The sequence below is a fragment of the Cupressus sempervirens genome, chromosome 6 (genome assembly GCF_028749045.1).
Source record: "Cupressus sempervirens isolate cs-2001-9-10 chromosome 6, ASM2874904v1, whole genome shotgun sequence".
NCBI lineage: Eukaryota > Viridiplantae > Streptophyta > Pinopsida > Cupressales > Cupressaceae > Cupressus > Cupressus sempervirens.
In genome coordinates this window covers 338,125,538-338,147,537 of record NC_143123.1, presented here as the reverse complement: position 1 = coordinate 338,147,537, position 22,000 = coordinate 338,125,538, and the positions used below count along the sequence as shown (strand labels likewise).

Below are 22,000 nucleotides of genomic sequence, written 5' to 3'. Positions count from 1 at the left end.
GGTCCTAATTCTTGGTATCTCTATCATCTAGGGGAGTAGGGTAATGGGAAAGACCAAGTAGTAAATTTCACTATTTTCCATAAGCATCTTATAAAAAAAATGTAAAAAATCAGCAACCAGGCTATCTATCTCACTCAAGATCCTATTGGTTGTATTCTTATATATACAGTAACCAAGATTGGGTGGGATATACCTCCAAAAATAAATGATGAGATGATTATACTATGGCCCCATCTATTCCACTACAACTTTGAATATATTTCCCCACCCCTAAACCAATGAATTCAAATATTCTACAACACCCTACTCTAAAGATCAAGATAAATTATTAGTGGATCAATATATAGGGGATATATTCCTCCTCTTGTTTACATAGGAACACATCTATTAGGGATTTTGAACTCATTCCTTAACAAATAATCCTAAGTGAGAATCATCCTATGCACAACTGCATGATAGAAAAAGTTTCTTTCTGGAATTAGTTGGGGATCCCAAACTATTTTTCATAAACCAATGAGACTACCTACCTTTAGGAGTGCAATGTAGGTTGATTTAATAGGAAATTTCACCTCAATATTTTCTACTTCAAAATATCTTATAATTCATTTGAAAGGAGAGATTTATTTTGATGAATTTTACAACTCCATAGCCTTACAACATATCAAGCTAGACAAGGAAACATTAATTAATATATTTTAAAGATTGTGAGGGAAACAAATAATCTTCCACCAAGTGTCCAAAGAACATCTTAGAACTACCACAAATATATATAAACACTTGATGCAAGGCTAGAGCTTTATGTCCTAGCTAGGTATACTCCCAAAACCTAACCTTATAGAAATTTTCCATCTTTCGTTAGAATCCCATCTAAATAATGTACCTACTCTTGATGATATCACTTCATATATTTGAACCACTCATGAATCATTGACTAGTGAGAACCCTATGCACATCATTCTTAAACCCTTCCTTGGTAACCCAGGAAAGTCATTGGCCATTATTAATAGGATCTAAGGTACTAGGTAGACAATGTAATAACCATTCTTCCAACTTGTTCATGACTTTGGCATCTTTTCTAAGAGATTTTTCAAAACAATTAGAAGCCATCACACCCTTGATTAGATGTCACCAGTCATCTCTTGGTTCATGTCATCCTTGAGGCTTTGAATAGTATTCCTTTTCTTGTTCTTGTTGGAGACATATGAAAGAAAGCAAAAATTATGCCTTTCTCTTTCAACCACTACACTCTAGAACCTTATTTATAAAACATTTCCTCATATTTTATATTCTCCTTATTTATCTCTTAAATATTCCATATGAGTAGATTCAAAGAAATTTCTATTAACCATATGTTCTTGAATCTTAAAACTCACATCTTTCTCGTATTTTTAAATGTCACCAAAGCTAAACTTACTCCATTTTTGACATGTTTCCTAATAATATCAAGTTTCTAGGAAACTCTCTACATAGGGGCAGCTTGAATCAGAAAGTTTCATCAATTTTGAATGCAATCTCCAAATAATTTTAAAAAAAATAAAAATAATTGTACAAAGAATGAAGATTCAAAAGTAATTGTTATCTATCAATTCAGGTTTTCAATTGATGTCAATTTGTCCTTTTGTTCATTCTACCCAATCATCTCTTAACCTACTCATACTGCTAACATTATATTAATTGGTTCCCACAATCATTATGGTCTAGTACTCTAGCATAAAAAATTCATCTTCATCCTACAATCATAATATGTTGGTACATAGGGCATACTCATCAACATGGCACCTGCATTTCTTCATGTAGAAGTACATAAACATAGAGGATCATAAATGACACATTCATGACATGAAACATCATCAATAATGTACATATACATCACATAGAAAAGCATAAGCAATGTATTCAAATAAGAAATAATCATATAGATAAACATATCATATTCATGACATATAGTAATAATATCATAATCATCATACATGTACATAATGCATCCTTACTTAGCCTAAGAAAGTGAGAATAAGTGTCCATCCTATTTGAGGTTATTGCCACTTGTTGAAAGTTTCACGTATGTCACTCCTAGGCTCGAGTAGGTCCTTTATTGTAAGGTTGTTACTAGTGTCTCTTTTTCTGTTGCCAATTATGTCTCTCAAACCTTCCCATAAATTTTCATGGGGCATAATTATGCTCATCTCTCTTTGATGATAGTTTTTGACCAAAAAAACAGCCCAATTTGCTTCCCTGTTTACATTTATTACATAATAATTATCCATATCATAAATTTTTTTATTTTATGCTATGCACCCAATATTAAAGTTTCCTACTTGTTTCTTTACTCATCGATATGGCCATTACTATTAAAATTGAATCACCCTCAATATCAACTTCATTGTATTTTTCACACCAATTCATGCCTTCATACAACACTTTTAATTTTGCTTCATTGTTGCTTCCATAAGGTGATTTGGCCTCCCCTACCCATAATGGATTTCCATTATGACCTTAGATTAGAAATCCACATCTCATGTTGGTTTTTAATTTAGCAGTGTTTAAATAACTAGGTAGCTAGAAAAAAATACATTTAAGGGTAGCTAATTCCTATGATGGATGCACTTTGAAAAGAACCTAGGCCAACTATAAGGAAACTATCCTCTACTCTTCAGGCTCTACAAAACCTAGGTGGGTAGACCTAGGATTCTCATAAACATAACTAGTGCTAAAACATGTCCTTAGAATTTAAACAAAGCAAATGAAACCCTTGAATCTTCTGCATTTATGTAGCAAAACTATATGTGTAATAGCTAGTCACACAAAATAGAAGCTCACAAGTTAAGTAGATGTCTTTGTTTCATCTCTACAAACAAGTTAGGGAGAATTCACTATGATATTTAAATATTTCAACATAACCCATGAACCAAACACCAATAAAATGTAGATCCTAAAGCTGCGATCATTGCCCTATCCATTGGGTATTGCACAAGTTAAGACATACATCAAGATTCTCATGATCTATCCATTCACTTTGTAAATGAGACATCAACTTTCACAATGAATCCTCTACTATCAAGATCCTTCCATGAACTCCACAATTATGTCAAAGTATACTAAGAATTTACTTGATTCCTTGAATCAACAACAAAGAATACAATGGAATGCAACTCAAAATAAGCTATAAATGTGATTTGGGTTATTTGTCTACACGTCACACACACACACATCAATGAACTCTTTAAATACATGCATGACCACAAGTCGACCTATTGCAAATACAACCAAAATAAAATCTCATATTAAATGCTAGGATAAGCCACAAGTCTTCTCACAACAGATACCTATCATGAAATTAAATACAAAGGTTAGCTTCAATAGGAAACCACACACAGACAACTTGGCAAACAAAGAATCCAATAAATGCTACAACTTGATGAAATCAACAAAACTTGACAACCAAAGGAAACTCGATAATGCTCAGAAACCAAAGACACTCTGCAACCCAAAGGATAACTCAACAACCTAAGAAATCTCAACAACCAAAGAAATATTGGTAACCAAAGAAAACTTGACAAGGCTCGAAAACCAAAGGATAACTTGGTAGCAAAAATCTACACATATGCGCACACATATGCACTATTGAAATCTTTGAACCAAAAAATTAAACCTCATGTAAGTTATCTTTTATTTTATATATGAGTATTAATAGAAATATTTTGAAGCATTTAAAAATAAATTTTAAAAATGAAAATGAAAATGAATATATATTTTTTAACTTATAAAAAATTAAATAACTAGTTTATTGAAATTAATTTAATTGAAATTAATAACAATCTAATAAAGTTTTAAATAAAAATTTAAATTAATTTAATATATTAATGATTTAAGGTGACTTATTTAGAAAAGCATTTGAAATATTTCATTGCTTAAGTCTATGTTTGGACAAATACAAAACAAATTTATTATCTTAAGTTCATAATAAATACTATTTACATACATAAAAGTTCACTCTTAATGCTTTATAAGAAAGAATAAATATTATATAATAAAAAAGCTTTCGAGAATTGGAAAATTTATTTTAACTTAAAAAATTATAAAGCTAGAAAGATAAACGAAATTGAGAAGAATATAGTTTCATTCATAATGATCGAATAACTAAATATGCGTCCTTTAGAACATGTTCTTTTGGAAAAATATTCAACAATATAGTTAAATGATTTACCAAACTCAATGGTGGCTCTAACATTCTACTCAATGGAGGGTAAGATAGCATCCCTTGTAGTGTTTTTGGTGGTGCCCCATCATGAGCCTATCTCAACATGCCAACAAGCTTAATTGAAGGCCTTTGAGACCATAGAGACATACATTATGCAAGCCATTAGCACACCATTTACTTGTTTATTTTCTATTGTTTTTATCATAATCAATGATTTGGAATCACACTTGGTAATTCATCATAGGATGAAAGAGTTAAAAAAGTAACCCTAAACTTTGAAAGTTTTCATATCCATAAGTTAATCAATATTATTAAAGTGCAAAAATATCGCTAATAAATTCATTTTACACAATCACATCGATAACTTAATCAAGAAATTATAATGGGCTTTACACCAATTCAAAAACATGTCAAAAACTCACCTAAAATGCAAAAGTTAATCAAATCAACAATACACTATTTGTGAAAATGATAACTTGGGAAGTTGAAAATATAAGTTTTGTGAAAATCTCAAAGGTAGAGATAGCTTGAGGAGTTGAAAAAATACCTTTGTTGTGAAGCACTTTTAGACCACCGTGGCTATTATTATTTCATGACCAAAAATTTCATAAATCATAAGAAAAATATGTTAAACCCTTTAGTGATCTACATAATTTCAGACAATGATAATATTCATAAACTACTCTATCGGCTTATCCCTTGAAACTCTTACAAGTGCTAGTTATGTCTTATTTTTCAATAAGAGATATGCCAAAACTAAAAAAAACAATATTTATTACAGCTCTGTATAGTATTTTTAATACGATATACGATAAGTTCTATCTCCTCATATAAGAGTTCATATTGACAACCATTTGATCGGCTATTAATTTACATATATAATAATTTCATAACGACGAAATCTATGACACCTCGATAGAAACCATCGACTTTTACTATTTGTTTCGATGTTGAACTCCATAAAGGGAATTATATAAAAATTGGAGGCATTGAAATAGTCCAAAAATAAACGATATTTTTAAGATCATCGTGAGGCCTGAGAAGAGCGTAGCCTACAAGGAATTGAGAAAACCTGAGTTGATTTGACGTTCATTAAGCAAATGTGATATTTCCTATGATATTATGGTGCCACGAATCCCACAATTCCTATGCATTACAAGACAAGGCCTCCCACAATCTCAATGCTTGGAAAACGTGTAGGACTGAGATGAAAGGAAGAAGCAGGTGACAGCTTGACCTCGCTACGAATGAATGCAGATTGATTCACATCTGGGTGGAGGAAGCAAAAGTCTGAGAAGACTCGACAAATAACACAAGGAAACTGCCTAGCAATTGACTTGGTCGAAGCATTCAAGGCTGACTTATTCATCATTCACAGGTGTTGCAAGAGCAGCTTCACAAGTATTAGTTGTTGTTTGGTATGGCACTTGTTTTTCCTCACACCATTTGAAAAGTAGCAACATTGTGACGTAAAGTACATGCAACTAGGCAATGGTGTCTGGAGTGTGTGGCTAAGAATGAACTAGCCGACACCTCCTTCACGTTTATTTAAACCCACCACGCCTTCTCATTGTATGCTTTTTACTTCTTATCTTCCCCTGAGATTGCACCGGTTGAGATCAAGAAGATGGGAAAATCTTGGAGTTGGGTGGTTTTCTTCTTGGCTAATTTGGTGTGGGTTGAGAGTGTTGTGGGTTATCAGTTTGTGGTGGGAGGAGCGAAGGGGTGGACCTTGCCTTCTCCCTCCGACAAGGACTCTTACAACCAATGGGCCGAGAGGAACCGCTTCCAAATCGGTGATACTCTCTGTAAGTTCATTGTTTTTCTCCATAGATTGTTTGTGAAATCAAACGATTAAAGTTATCAGATGATGAGATTATCAATTTGTGGTGGTCTTATGTGAAATTTTATTATTCATGTTTTAGATCAGACTTCATAATCTATAATCAAAATAGCAGAATTGAATATGATCTAGAATCTTGATAAAAAAAATTCCCACTTAACTAAATCTTAAAATGATTGAAGTTATCAGATTTCCACTGTTTATGAGTATCATTTTGTAGTCTTCTCAATTTAATTGTATGTAAATTGTAATTATTGATGTTTTAGATCAAAGTTAAGACATCATAAAATGTGATCTTAAATGTTTATAAGGAAATCTAGCACTCAATGAAATGACAAAATTATGATTGCTTTACGTAGGAGAGAGTCTTTATTGGAGATGTTTTGTGTTGTTAATTACCATCACAAACTTTTGTGAGACTGCATTCACCTTTATGCATTGATTATGCAGTGTTCAAATATGACAATACGGTGGATTCAGTTGCGCGAGTGAGAGAGGAGAGCTATAACATGTGCAACACGTCGGGCCCCATTGCATCCTACACTGATGGAAACACTGTGTTCAAATTCCCCATCAATGGCCCCTTTTACTTCATTAGTGGGAACCAGAGCAGGTGTCAAATGGGGCAGAAGCTCATTGTGGTTGTTTTGGCTCCATGTCATATGGGCAAGGGTATATATTGTAAACCTAATTCTTCTCCCTCTCCCTCTCCCTCTCCCTCTTCTTCCCCTTCTCCCCCTCTCTTTGGGCCGCCTCCAACTCCAACTTTAGCTCCATCTCCTACTCCAATGAGCTCATCTCCTTCTCCCTCTCCATTATCTAGTCCAACTTCCTCTCCATCTCCATCTCCATCTCCTCTATCTAGTCCGACTTCATCTCCCTCTCCCTCTCCCTCTCCTCTTACGAGCCCAACTTCTTCTCCATCTCCCTCTCCATCTCCTTTCACGAGTCCAACTTCCTCCCCATCTCCATCTCCTCTCACTAGTCCGACTTCTTCTCCCTCTCCATCTCCTCTAACGAGTCCGACATCCTCTCCATCTCCATCTTTGTCTCCTGAGAACAGTCCATCTTCATCTCCATCTCCATCAACTAATTCACCTCCATCTCCACCATCTCCCACCAGTCCAACTCCATCTCCAACAGGGTCAGCTGTTCCTCCTGCACCACAAGAAAGTTCAAATTCTCCAAAAAGTCCGCCTTCAAATCCTTCTGCCTCCTCCGCTATTCTTCCTTCACCAAATCTCCTCATCCCTCTTCTCTTTGCTACTTTGGTAAATACTAGACTTATTAACAGCTAAGGGCCTAATAAGTACACATCCATATACAGAATCTATCGCTCATTCATGCGTGATCTCAACGTACATTCAGAGTTCCATTATTATTATTTATTCTCAGTTTCATTACTATTCATTGTTGCCGACATGTAATAGCACTAGTACCTACTCATTGTTTTATTATCATATAGTCTATTTAGCTGGGACTACATTTGTTGTCTATCTTGGACTATTGTGTGAACCGATTCGGTTACATGTAATTTTACATATCTGTCGACCAGATTTCCATTGCTCTATAATTTGATGGTGGAGATTGCACCTCCTCCACTTGAAAAAGTTTGCTGCGATAACTAAAATGGACTACGGTGGCCAGTTTTGAGTATACACGTGTTTGGGCAAACAAAATTATAATAAAAGTTTAAAATGACCAAACAAGTGATTTCAAAAGTTTAAAATCGTGTCAACGTATGCGTCTTCGAAGGGTATATTTTGTAAATGGTAGGGCTAGTGTATGACTCATAAATGGACGTACGCAATAGATTTAATTAAAAAAAAAAAATTCCGTATCTTTAAAATGAAATTCATTTCGGGTCCGTTTGGTAGTTGGAATATGAGTGGAATAGGTATATGTCAATTCTTAAAATTTCAAATTTTCCGTTTGGGTGCACCAAATGGGAATTTTGGATAGGAATATGTATTCCAATTTTGGCCCAAAAATGAGCATTTGCAATTTCACATAAATAGGTGGAATTGGAATATGTATTCCTATTTCAATTTGTTTTATTTTAGAAAACATAAATTTATGGGTCCATGAATTCCCCATCAAATTTCGATTGAACCAAATAGGAATAGGAATATCATGTATTCTTATTTTATATTCTAGAAAAACAATTCTGCAATACGTATTCCTATTCTCATATTCTTATTCCCACAACCAAAGAGATTTATTAATGTTATTGAATTTATTTTTGAAAATTTGTTAAGTGAAGATTTTTATAATCTAAAATTATTATTTTATTTCTAAAATTCCAATGTAATTTTCAAGTCAAATTTGTTGACTTATGTTTTATTTGTAATAAGTTCACAAAAACTTATTTCTTATGAAAATAAATGGTATAACTAGTACACAATGCATCTAAATGATCATACTCTTTCTAAAAACAATTAAATAATTATCTTAATAGAAACTTGATTAATTTTTTTGTCAAGAAAATAACACATTTTTGTATGTTTCATTTTAAAATATTATCTTTTATTTATAATCTTATAAATGATATCAATGACAATTTAATCAAATTAAGTGTACTCCCCCTATTTTTTTTGTAAAAATAAATCAATTATTTAAATGTGTATGTAATAGACTCTAAAATACAATAATATAATTTATCTCAATTATGAATGGAAAAATGAAAGTTAAAATGTAAAATCATATATATTTTCATGAAAATAAATGTATAGATAAAAGAAATTATAAAAATGTGTATTGTTTTTAATTATGCCTATGTGTATATATATTTGTATCCACATGTTCTATATTTCAAACTATTTTATACATTTTATGACACTCTATTTTTATCACTGTTGGATACAATTTTTCTTTTTCTTTTTTTTTTGTCTTTTAAGGTCTGTTTGGTTCATGGAATTTAAAAAACCCAAATGTCTACAAACCTCAGTTTAGCCAAATCAAGGTTTTGCAAATCTTCATTCTAATTTTTGGGATTTTACTTGAACTATTTGTTTCACTCGAAAGATGAGCGTGAAGACACATTTTTATGCATAAGCTTGGAGTTGAAGACAAATTTCAAAAAGTAGTCCAATGTATTGTTTTTACACTCCTTAAAAAACATAACTAGGTTTTGATTTTCAATTCCTACTTGCTAGTAGGAAGTTGAAAAACTTAGTTTTGAGGCAAAATCGAAAGTCTGGTATGCTAACTCCATTTTGCCAATTTTGAAACAAACAAAAAAAATTTCAAATCTAGATTTTGAAAAAGCCAATTCATGTCATCTTCCAGGAACCAAATGAACCCTCAATGACATAAAATGTGTTTTTAATGATTTAAATTATATTTGATATGGGTATGAGCAGGATCATGGTGTGCCAAAAAGTGGTGATATGAAAAAAGTGGAGTTTGAAAATGTTTTAAAGCATTTCAAAATCTGCTCTGAATTTTTTCAACTCATTATGATACCAAGGAAAAAAAGTTTGGGCCGAGTCTTTTCGGGTATCTGACCTATTATCAAGTATTCAATATAATATCAGGTATTCAATATGAAATTGGATACCTGAAACCTATGACAAAGAATTTTTTGAAAAAAACTTGAGAGCAATTTTTGGCATTTTGGTTTTGGGTTTGTTTGTTTGAGCTGCTCCATTTTGGGTATCGGATATAGGAATAGGTATCAGATATATAGGTAATGTTTTTATTTTTATTTTTTATTAATGATTTGAATGAGGGTAAAAGCACAAACCTGTGTCACCTTTTATAAAGAAACATGATATCATAATTCTATAGTTCAACATTAATGACAAAAAAAATGGTATCTGTGTTTAAAATATGAAGATGATGTAAACTGATGAAATGTGTAGAATTGGATGAATTTTATGCTTATAACTTTTATAATTTTTTTAAATAAGAATTTATTCATTTTATTTTACTTTGAAGTCCCTTTTTTAACTGTAAAAAATATAGGGTGTAGTTCCCATCAAACAAGTATATGCAAATCATTTTTTTTGTTCTAATTTGAAAATATCTTATAGATGACATGTATAGCTAGTGAACAAAAAAAGAAATAATTATTTTTGATGTGTATTTTCTTAGTTATAAGTACTCAAGTTCGACCTTATCAAAATCTAACAGTTTTTTCCTATCGTGAAAACTTCCCTATCAAATCTATACCTTTTTGAAAAAAAATTACATATTCATGAAGAGAATTCTCTCCTCTAGAGATAAATACAATTTTATTTATTTTTTGATATGATTTACTATTTTTTTACCTTTTTTGAGGGAGCATCTTTTGAAACATTGAAATATCAACTTATAGTATTTTGAGATTATAACATATTATAACTAATCAAAACACTCAAAAATTTATATAATGATGATATTGAATTTGAGATCTATAAAAGGGTATTTTTAGTTTTTGAAAAAAATTGGGGTTTGATAGAGAAATGAGATTTGACCAAAATAGGTTTTTGTATCACAAACGGTGACACAGATATGTGCTTTTACCCATGAATTTTAATATAAATTAGTTGTTCTAAATAGAATTTGTTAAAAATTAGGTTTTTTTTTTGAAATTTAAGTTTTATAAATAGAAATTATGTTTTGCAATTTAATAGGTATGGCTAACCCAAATGATGACACTGAGCCAGGAAATAATGTTCCTCGTAACCCTCCACCAAACGATCCTCTCCCCCCTCAAAACCCTCCTTGAATTGAAGATTTGATATTTGAAAATCTCACTAAACTGAAAATTTTGCAAACCACATATAACAATATACATGCATTGGCTCCCATGTTATCCACTTTAAACACCACAGTGGATAATATTCAAATACTTACCAGGGAACAAAATGCCACTCTTCACTGGCCTAACCAAATGCATGCCATGTTTGATGATGAGTTGGACTATGATGAGGTTGTGGCCCTAAATAGAACTAAAGATGATATAGTTAACCTTTTTGCAGACCCAAAAATTGGTAAACTAGTAGAATGCATAAAGCCCAAATTATCAATTAAATGGTGCACAAATTAAGCCATGCATACAAACTTTTGGGATTGTTTGTGGATGGTTTTTGACAAACCTCCACACAAAAATTTAGAGGTGTTATTCTATTTCATTAAAAAATTGTATGCTGAATTTGTGTTGCACCTCAAGGTGAACTACTGGAGCATGAGGCCCAACATGGGTGTAGGAGGAGGAGCTTCTCAAGATAGACCCTTTTCCCAATGGAAGAAAGCTGACACTTTTGTCCCCCCATTGATGTCTCCCCCCTTCTTTAGTGCAACATCCTGGTATCATTGCAGAGGCTAGCTCTTAGACTATTAGAGTCATCCATAGATTGAGTAGCCTATTGATATCCTAGGCTAGGTCAGTGTTGCCACTCCATGTTCATGATGCTAGCGTGAGTTCATCATTGTTGAGCTTGCCCCATACTTGCAAAATGTGCAAGAATATTTGTTTGGGTCCATAGGTGATCTTTATGAGTACTAGTTTGTATTTGAGGAGGATGATACACTAGACACATGTACAAAGACTACACAGCTTGATGTGAGAGAGGAGGGACATGTAGAGGCATGGGATCCTATTGTGTCAATACGTGTATACATTTTTTTGTTGCAATATATGTGGTTTAAAGTTAGTCTTTATAATGGAGTAATTTTAACCAATACTAACTTATACATGTATGCGATCTTCATTCATGTTTAGTTGGTGACTGAGGAGGAGTTGAGACAGGTTGATGGTGTGTTGGTTAAAATTTTATCTTCTTTGATATATTGGTTTATACCTTGACTCTTTACTTTCCCAAAGGCTTATGGAAAACACAAAGTTAACAATAGAATGGGTCAGTGTAGTAATCTATTAAAGACCCCTAAATTAAAAGGTACAAACTCCCTTATGAGTGCAAGATATGCAATGAATTTTCCTTTTAGATTTTGGGGGTATGCTCTTAACCAGAGAGTAGAAGAGGCAAAAGCCAAGTTGCTCAACACTTTAAACAACCTAGGAAAAGAAAGGGGATTATCTCACAATATGCAATCTACTCAAACTAACAATGCAGAGCAAGGAAACATGCAAGATTAACTAAAACAACATGAAGAAAGGAAAGATAGTGAAGTAAGTAATTCCTAGATTATATAGTTAGCCAATGTTTTGACAATACCTAGACTATCTATTCCTTAGTTGCTCCCAACCAATTTCTAGCTTCCTTATGCAAAGAACTAAACTAAATACACAAACCATGATGAACAGAAGACATGCCTATGCTGAAGATAATAAAGCATACAATCTATTAATCAAAGGAAATAATTCCAAGTTCATTCACATTAATCTAACTTTCAACATTAACACATTCATTCCATAACTTCTACTTAAACTAAATGAACAACAAAACCTAAAAAGAATAGAGTCTCACTAGAGTAGTCCCAACGACAAGGGTTTGCCCAAAGTAAATTTTGTTGATCTTATTTACATATTAGTAGATGATTTTCTCTTTTCATGGAGAAGATTGTTAGATCATCCAAATAAATGACAATGATCTTATCCTTTCGATTAGAAAATGATGAATTCATAGCCCATTGAAAGGTGGCACCAACATTAATAAGCCCAAAGTACATTCTATTATATGAAAATGTTCCCCAAGGAGTGGTGAATGTAGTTTTCAACTGATATTTTGAGTTTACCTCAATTTGGTTGAAACCTAAGAATCCATCTAGCATGGACATCATTTTGAGGCCATCAACTATTTGCAACAGGTGCTTCATGTTAGGAAAGGCATAATTGTCCTTTAGAGATGCTTGATTCAAATTTCTAAAGTCCATGTAAATTATGGTCTCCCCAATTTTTCCTAGACTAGGACAATGTTAGCTATCTATGTCAAATGATGTATGGGGTAGATAATTTTGGCTTCCAACATCTTGTGCACCTCCCTAAAGATGGCATTAGAGACCATAGAGTTGTAGTTACACTACTTTTTCCTAAAGGAAACAACATCAAGCTTGAGGGGGATTTTTTGCTTGATCTCACCATTCCTAAATGTCTTTAGGTCCTCATATCCCAAGGCAAACACATCCTAGTATTCTATCAACAAAGCCTTTTCCTTTCCTCTTTCTTCCTTTGAGCAACTAAAACTAATATTAACCATTTTAGGCTTATATTCGGTGTCAATATTCATCCCTTCATATTATCTAGAAGTTCTACCTTTCCTCCCTCTTTCCCTTTGAATAAATTCATCATGGCAATCAAAATATTTCTCAAGGGAAATAAGGTGACGAGGGATTTTGTTACCTTTGATTTGTTTAGCTCCAAGCTCAAACTTCTTCTTGGAATCAAGGGAGAGATCCTTGCAAACATTTTCACTCCCTTCAAAGTACTAATTGTTAAAGGGTTTAGATCCTTCCAATAAAGATTTGATTTTATTATCATCATTGAATACTTTCCAGGTTTCTATGTTATTAGGAATGTTTGGTCTGAATAAGACTTCAACCTTGTACTCATTATTTGTGAAATTATGATGAGGGAGAATAGTGAGGAAGACATTGCTAATAAGTCTTCCTTTGCATTATAATCCCTTGGAACAACTTAAATTGAAAAAGCATCTAGGTGCTCAATATCATCCCACACTCTTTTTTTGTAGTTCTTGAGTCTAGCATTTTTCATAGTGTACTGAGCTCAAACTTGTTTTACTATAAACTCAACATCTTCTTGAGTTCTTATAACTTTGATTCCTCTCTACTTTCTAGCAATGATACATAACAACAAGGCTTCATACTTTATTGTATTGTCTGTGTTCTTGACTTACAACTTGTAGGAAAGTTGAGTTACATCTCCATTTGGGGACACAAGCACCACAGTAGCCCTAGACCCGATAGTTGCACAACTGCCATTGAACTCTAGGGTTCAAATTCTCAAATCACTAGAAGGATTTGGTTGTTTCTCTTAATAATCATAATAAAATAACATCATGTAATTCCCAAACTCCATCTCTTGATACAAGATCAGTGCCTTGGGATCATCATATTTTAAAATTATGAATTTGGCCTTCTCCTTAGGTTCTAGCTTGATTTTCTTATTGCCCATGAGAATAATGGTATGAGACTGATCCATCTTAATCTCACCTCCCATGTCTCTAAAAAAGCTTCTAATTAAAAACATTTTGTAGCTAGTAGGAATATCTATTACAAGGATAGTTAACTTCATTCTCTTTGCAGGGTGAGCAGTCAATGCCACTTGTGCATCTTTTACTTGACATATTAGAGGCACTTGCTTTGCATCCATGGAATAGAAAAATCCAAAAGTTTTGGTAAGGGGCAAGCCAAGGGAATGAGCAACTAAAAAGGGCATGATGCTATCAAAGGCACCAAAATCAATAATACAGTTGCTAAGCTTATGGCCATTTACATACAAGGACACATAGAAGGGGTCCAAGTTTTGACCAAGTGAGGTAGCTAAAACTAATACTTCTTCCTCTTTGAAGAGTATAGGAAAAATAGGCTCTTAATTAGCTGGGGGGCACTATCCAATTGAGACTAGTCATTTCTAATGGTAGAGTTGACATTAGGCTAATTTTTGGCATTAGCATCACTTTTACAATAATCTACTAACTTTTGAAATTTGGTCGGATGGGTTTTTGAGATACTCAAGGGAGATACCTGGATATGAGCTTCCTTACAATATTGTGTAATATAAAATGAGGAAGGAGGCTTACCACTTGGTTCAAACTGTGATTTCTCTTTCCTCCAAGATGAAAGAGTAGATGCTCTAGCTATAGTTGGTGAATGGCAAGTGATTGTGTTCCAGGAAGGAACAAAGTTCACTAAGTTTTTCTCTCTCCAACTTCTTGTAGCCATAGTCGTCTAAATTCTATCCAAGGTGGTGAAGCAATCACCTCCAACCTCTGAATCTAATTCATACTCCAAAAATAATTTTCCATAGTCACCATGGGGAGCATAATCATCTTCACTTTTAGGGTACTCAATGGTTAGCTCATTAGAAGTAGTGAGCTACTTGTATCTATTCATTTTTGAACAAGAATCACCGTCATGATCTGCTCATAGATGAAAAATGCACATGTTTTTCTTTTTGGGAAGTGCCTTAATAGCAAGCTTTTGCTAAGAAGATGATAATTTCAATGGTCTACCTTCATTTTACCTATGAGGAATGTCATGATACAGTTGCTAGAGTGAAAGGCTAAGTTTTACCATTTGTCTCTTCCTAGAAATCATTTAATTAGAGAGATTTTGAAGCATTGCTTTACTATTGTTAGTAACACCACAAATAGATCTTGTAGATGCCCCACTCTAAATCTCTTTTCCATTTTCTGGCCATTATCAGGTCATCCTCCTACTCAATTTCCAAAGTCTTAGTAGCAAAAAAATTAGCCACATGCACACATCTAATTTGAAAGCTTATGTTTGGGGGCATAGAGCTAATGAAGAACATCTTCTAGTTAGCAGTAGTGGGTCTACTTGCAGTAGGGATTGTATTAACTAGCTTGTTAAATGTGGCAATGAAATCTCTCATAGGAATGCTTGGTTCCTTCTTTATCTAGGTAAGTTGAGTTAAGAGAGTGTGTGCACTCATCCTCTATACTTTTATAGTGTGCTTCAACTAGAGTTTACATATCATTCTACTTTCTGATATATCCAACAAGGAGGTGCTAAAATCAATCACCATCATTCTCAACCAAAGTCTCAACAAACATCCTTACTGCTACATCCTCATGTTTAGGACAAACAATATTACATGCAGTAAAGAAAGCTACAATGTGCTCATTAGTAGAGACCTTCCCATCACCATTTAATTTAGGAAAATTCTTTCTTGAGGCTCTAAGTAGATCATTATTAGCAAATAATTGGAATGGGCCAATGGCATTACAACATGGAACATCCATTAAGGTAGGAAGAATAATATGTATAGCCTGAAAGGTAACAATAATAGGGGTGGCTACTCCATGAAGTGTAAGGGCATTTCATAGTGTTGGGTTTTGAGTGTGGAAAACAGGAGGTGATGAGGAATGACTATGTCTCTAGGAATTGGGGCAAGGTGGTGGAAAAAGAGCACCATAGATACCTTGATATACTAGATCTTGAGACCAAGCTCTTCCTCTTCCTATAAGATCCTCCAATATGGAGAACTTAACTTTCTACAATTCTTCAAATATAGGATCAAATTTCCTATTGTCAAAAAAGTTTGCACCCTTGCCTAATGTTTTTACCTAAAGGCAACCTTGCGAAACATGGAAAAAACTTCTAATCTATGGGACTTGAACTCTGAGGTTGAGTCTCTAGGGAAGGCCAACTTCCTTTTCTATTAGGATGCACCTAACTACTCTTAAAGAGGAAAAGGGAGGAGGAATGCATGAAAGAAAACTACCTAATCTAACCTAAGGAGGTGATGCACCAAAATAGAGTGTTCAATCCTTTCCCTATCCATACATGCATAGTTAACTATTATGACATCAAAATATATAGATTTAGAATTGTTTTATCTATCAATCACATATATAGTAGACAACTAGAAAAATGACACAAGGAAGAAGGGATTTAGTTTATATCATTCATAGGCCAAATGAGATACAATTATGCAAATGAAAAATGACAAACAACCGCAATACATTGAAGAGAGGCAAATAGATCTTGCACAATACATCAATGGCTGAAAGAGATAAAATAGAATATCATGAATAGTTCAAAGGCAAAAGGAATTTACAATGTGTATGCCAAAACATGCCAAGAAAAATAGAGAAGAATTGATCATTCAAAAGATTACAAAAATGTGCTTTTATAGCTTAAGCATAACTCAGATAGCTTCTACACTAAGGAAAAACTCAACAACTGCATTCAAGATTATAGAGAATAGTTACTACAAATCTAGGAAAGATCTGATAATGGCACACATCCAGATGCAAGAAAATCACTTCTTTACCAAATAGATCCTTGAGAAGATAGAAACGAAGACCATGGAGGTTCTGACCGATTACATAGACCTCTAGGCGATACTAGAGTGCTCCTTTACATTTATCAGGCATAGGGAACGATGAAAGTGGTTGAAGGAGATCAAAAAGATTGGATCTACCATCAAAGAGTCATTTCCTCTATTATTAGTATGCCAAATCAGCTATTCCATTGGTCAACTAGAGTCAATCATCAGGGCTTGCCACGTGGAGCAATTATCCTTTATTATTCTACCACCCTGCTAGGATTCAACTTTATGTTTCATGTTTGACTACCCATGATCGCCACTTTTCCACCACCTTATTCATTAGCTATTGTTTTCTATAAAATCATGACCAACTATCTATCTTTGTAGGTTATCTTTAATTTTTCCCCTAGCTACCATGATTAGGCGACAACTTGAACTGGCATTTTGTATCATTTCCACTTAATATCCATCCTAGCATTAGACGCCTATGACTATTTGAACAAACCATTATCATTATTTCATGGCCTACCCTCAACATTTCTTACTAACTACCGTAACCCTACGAAGCCTAGGATCTTAACTACCATCGCACTATTACTGTCTTAACCTAAGGTCAACCTTAACTCGCTGCAACCCTATGAAGCAAAGAAGATCTCTCAATCACAGCATCTACTATGGTTTTTCACTTAACCCATGTGATTGTGCACAAACACTCCAATCACATTGTCAAGGCCTAACCCTTAGTAAAACTTTAACCCACTGTGACTAAAGAAAATAGTGCAATCACCTCATTCCCACTTGAATTTCGATTAGCTCTTACTACATTGTGACTATGTGAACCAAAGGGTGATTTACACGATTGCAACTTAAAATATTTCAAGGGCATAACATAAAAAGGCTACATAGATTTAGGAAAAAGGATATATCCAATGTCAAATCATTTCATGAAAAACTTTTAATATATAAAATAAATGAAGCCTTGGGTGACCCCTAGATGACTTATCATTTAAAAGAAATTTATTTAGTGAGAGGGCATTTAAGATAACATTTCTAGTGACTCAGACGAGATGCAAGCCTGGTATGCATATGACCAGTGACCACTGAAAAATCCATTGGGCTATGGAGTCTCTGAGACCATAAAAATCATCCATTCAACTATTTATGGTGCATTTTGAACCACAAAACATACTCGTTCTATCTTTGCAACCTCTACAAAACTCCTCAAAACTTGTCATTCCAGAGGAACAACACAATGTGCACCCTACACTTCTTGGAAAATAGGAAAGGAGAGAAAGAAATCTACTCTAACTATGTACATGGAACAAAAATCATTAGAAATAGGGCTTAAGATATATCCCATTGACTGGAATAGGCAGAATTTCTCCATTGGGCCTACTTAATGGAAAATCATTCAACTACTTGCAATTGATTACCACATAGGGACCACTCTAGATTGCATCAAATTTTGAATGTGTCCCTAGTTTTTCTCTATCTACATCCCATTTTAGCACAAGATCACCTTTCTTGAAATTCCTAAGCTTAGCCTTCTTGTAAAAGGACCTTTTCATCTCCCATTGATGTGTTTCCAAGGTTTGCAATTCTTGGTTTCTCTTCTCTTCCAACCCCATCAATTATGGTATTCTCATTGTCATAGCATCATCTTTAGCTAGCTACAATTAATGATCCAACTCAAGAGATGGAAACTCTAGTGAAATAGGAATCCTTGCTTCCTACCATACAATAGCATAAAAGGAAAGTTCCCAATAGACCTCTTGGGTGTTATTCTATTAGCCTATAGAGCCATTTTCAACTTTTGATGCCAACATCTTTGATTATCCTCTATAGCTCTTTTGGCTATCCTAATCAAATTCTTATTGGATGATTCAACTAATCCATTACCTTGAGGTTAGTAGTTAGAAGATGTGCTGAGGTAAATGCCATGATCTACAACCCATGAACATATCAAAGCTCCTACAAATGATTTAGCATTATCTAAAATAATGGTAGAGGGAGTGCCAAACCTTGTGACAATTCCATCGAAGAACTCATCAACTAAATTCTTTGTAGAATCCTTTAATGCAATTTCCTTTTACCACCTAGTGAAATAATCTATAGCAGCCAATATCCATTTATGACTAGAACTAGATGGAGGATTAATTGGGCCTATGGAATCCAATCCCCATTGAGAAAAGGGATGATAAACCTAGATATGATGTAGGGGAAGAGCCGCTAACCTCTATTTACCTAAGAAGAAGGCAAATTTCTCACATTTCCTAATATACATGTGGAAATCATGGAATAAGATTGGCCAATAGTACCCAACTCTCATTATCTTCATGGTAGTTGTTCTTGCTGAAAGGTGGCCACCATTGGGACCATCATGAAGCTCTTTAATCATCCTTTTAGCTTGATCTACATCTATACATCTTAGCAATGCTCCATTGAAGTCCCTCCTAAAAATAATACCATCAACTATGGCATAGGGATTGACTGCAATTTGAATTGTCTCCTTTTAGCTCTATCTAATCCTTGAGTATATCTATTTCCTACTAAGAAGGTCTTCATGTCATCTATCTAGCTCTTTGGATTCTCATTCCTTACTTCTTGTTGTTCTATCAATAATAAGGCAATATCTTCATCTAATTCTTGAGATAAGATCATCTTCTTGCATAGTCCTCTTCCTCTTACCAACTTGGTGATTTGAATGTCCACATCATATTCCATAACTTTAGTTATCCAACCAACTCTTTTCTCATTAATATCTTTTCCCAAAAGGAAATCCTTGACACATGCATGGGGCACTAGTAGATGTATCCTATTATGGGATAAGAGATGTCTAACTTTATTCAGAGATCTTATGATCGTAAGGACATGTTTCTCCACACAAATATAGTTATCATCATATCCTTTAATCCCTTCACTAAAGAATGCAATGGGTTGTTCTTCATTCTTATCATTAAATTGAGTCAAAATAGTAGAAATACTTGACTCACCTCCTAAGGTGTAAAGAATTAAATCCTTCTTAAAGTTTGGATTAATGAGAGTTGGGGCTAAGGCTACGACTACCTTTATTTCTTCAAAACTTGCTTTCCCTTCCTTGCTCCATGAAAAGAACACATTCTTCTTGAGCATTGTTGTAAGATTTTTCACCATGGTAGCTAAATTAGGAATGAATCTCCTTACAAAATTTATCCTACCAAGGAAACTTTGTGGCCCTTTCTTGTGGCTAGGAAGGGAGAGAGAAAGAATGGCCTTAGTTCTTTCAAAATAAATAGTTAGACCATCCTTAGATACAATGTGTCCTAAAAACTTTCCTTGGTTAGTGGAAAAGACATAGTTAGTTGGATTTAAGGACACACCAAACTCTCTACATCTTAAGAAGACTTGTCTGAGATGGCCAAAGTGATCTATCACACTCTTAGAATATATTGTAATGTCATCAAGATAGACCAATACAATTTTTTTTATCATATTCTTGAAGGCCATCTCCATAGCATTTTTTAAAGTGGCTCCTACATTTGTTAGCCCAAATGGCATTTTGTTGTAAGCATAGGTACACTATTTTGTGGTAAATACAATCTTATACCTATCAGCTTCTTTAACCAACACTTAATTGTAGCTTAAAAAATCCATCTAGGAATTAGAACCTTTGTGAACCACTGATCTTGGATAAGATTTGTTTCATGGAAGGAAGGGTTTGATGATCTTTAAGGGAGGCTTGGTTAAGGTCCCTCAAGTCTACACATCATATGATTTCCTCACTCTTCTTCATAACAAGGATAAGGTTTTCTACCCAAGAGGAATGTTTGATAGGAAAGATAATATTAGCCTCAATCAACTTAGATAGCTTATTTCTCACCAAGGGTTAAATTTTAGGATTCACCGGCCTTTTCTTTTGTCTTACTAGTTTGACATTATCATTTAAATCTATGGTATGCTGAAATATACTTGGGTCAAAACCCCTTAGGTCATCATATGTCCATGCAAACACATCACTAAATTCCTAACATAGATGAATGAAATTTTCTTGCTCAACTTTAGTACATACCTTTCCCATGTTTAAGGATCTTCCATTAGCAACCATGACTGGTATATGATCATCTTTACTTGTAGCAAGGTTCATACCTCTATTTCTTGCTCGATCATCAAGAGTGAAAGAAATTTCTAAGGTAATTAGAACCTTAGACAACTTTTTGGACCTGAGATTAATAATTTGATCCCTATATTAGTCATGTAATCTTGACTAATTTCTATCTCAGAATTTTTCTTCATTATGCAAGAAACTCACAATCTATGCATTAGATTCAAACACTTGCCAATTGACATTATTATTAGGAATAATAGGTCTAGTGACCACTTTAATCTAGTACTTCTTCTCATCCTCAAGACTCTTTGGCACATCATAAGATGCACCCACTATCGCAAGTCTATTAGCATATCTATTCTCTTTTCTAAGGATGCTTTGAATATTAAATGCATTAAAACTTTCAAGAAAATCCCATACTTTATATTTATATGACTTGAGCAAACCATTCTTGGTGACATTTTGATTTCTCACTTGATGGACAATCAAATCACTATCTCCATATACACTTAAGGCTTGAATTTATCTTTTTTGATCAAGTAGGAGACCTTGAATCAAATGCCTCATACTCCGCCATGTTATTAGTACAATTGAAATAAAGCCTAAATGAGAAGTAATATCTTTCTAGTGTAGGGGAAACCAATATCACACTAGCACCTGATCCATTTTTATTCCTTGATCCATCAAAGTACATGCTCCATATCCCACTTGTATCCTCTTTGTTTTTCATAAGGTTAGGGACAAAAGCATCCTTCTCTAATATACAATTAGTACCAAGGACAATCAATAGGGTTTCTAATATAAGATTGAACTGATATGCACCAGCCCACTCATCTAAGAGGAAATTAGGTATCTCTACTAAGAAAGTGGCAGGATCATTTATTATGTCATTTTCATCTATCTCTAGGATAGGGCAATTCATATTGATGAGATTATGAGTGTAGGGATCAATAT

The 22,000-nt window shown here is 33.8% G+C and overlaps 1 protein-coding gene across 1 annotated transcript; it reads left to right on the top strand.

Annotated features, from left to right (window-relative positions):
• Positions 1 to 5,772: 5,772 nt before the first annotated feature.
• On the top strand, positions 5,773 to 7,537 carry ENODL1 (early nodulin-like protein 1). Its single transcript, XM_089788110.1, has 2 exons — positions 5,773 to 6,006; positions 6,492 to 7,537. The coding sequence occupies exons 1-2, from the start codon at positions 5,826 to 5,828 to the stop codon at positions 7,337 to 7,339; spliced, it is 1,029 nt and encodes a 342-aa protein (XP_089644236.1). The 5' UTR covers positions 5,773 to 5,825; the 3' UTR covers positions 7,340 to 7,537.
• Positions 7,538 to 22,000: the final 14,463 nt, after the last annotated feature.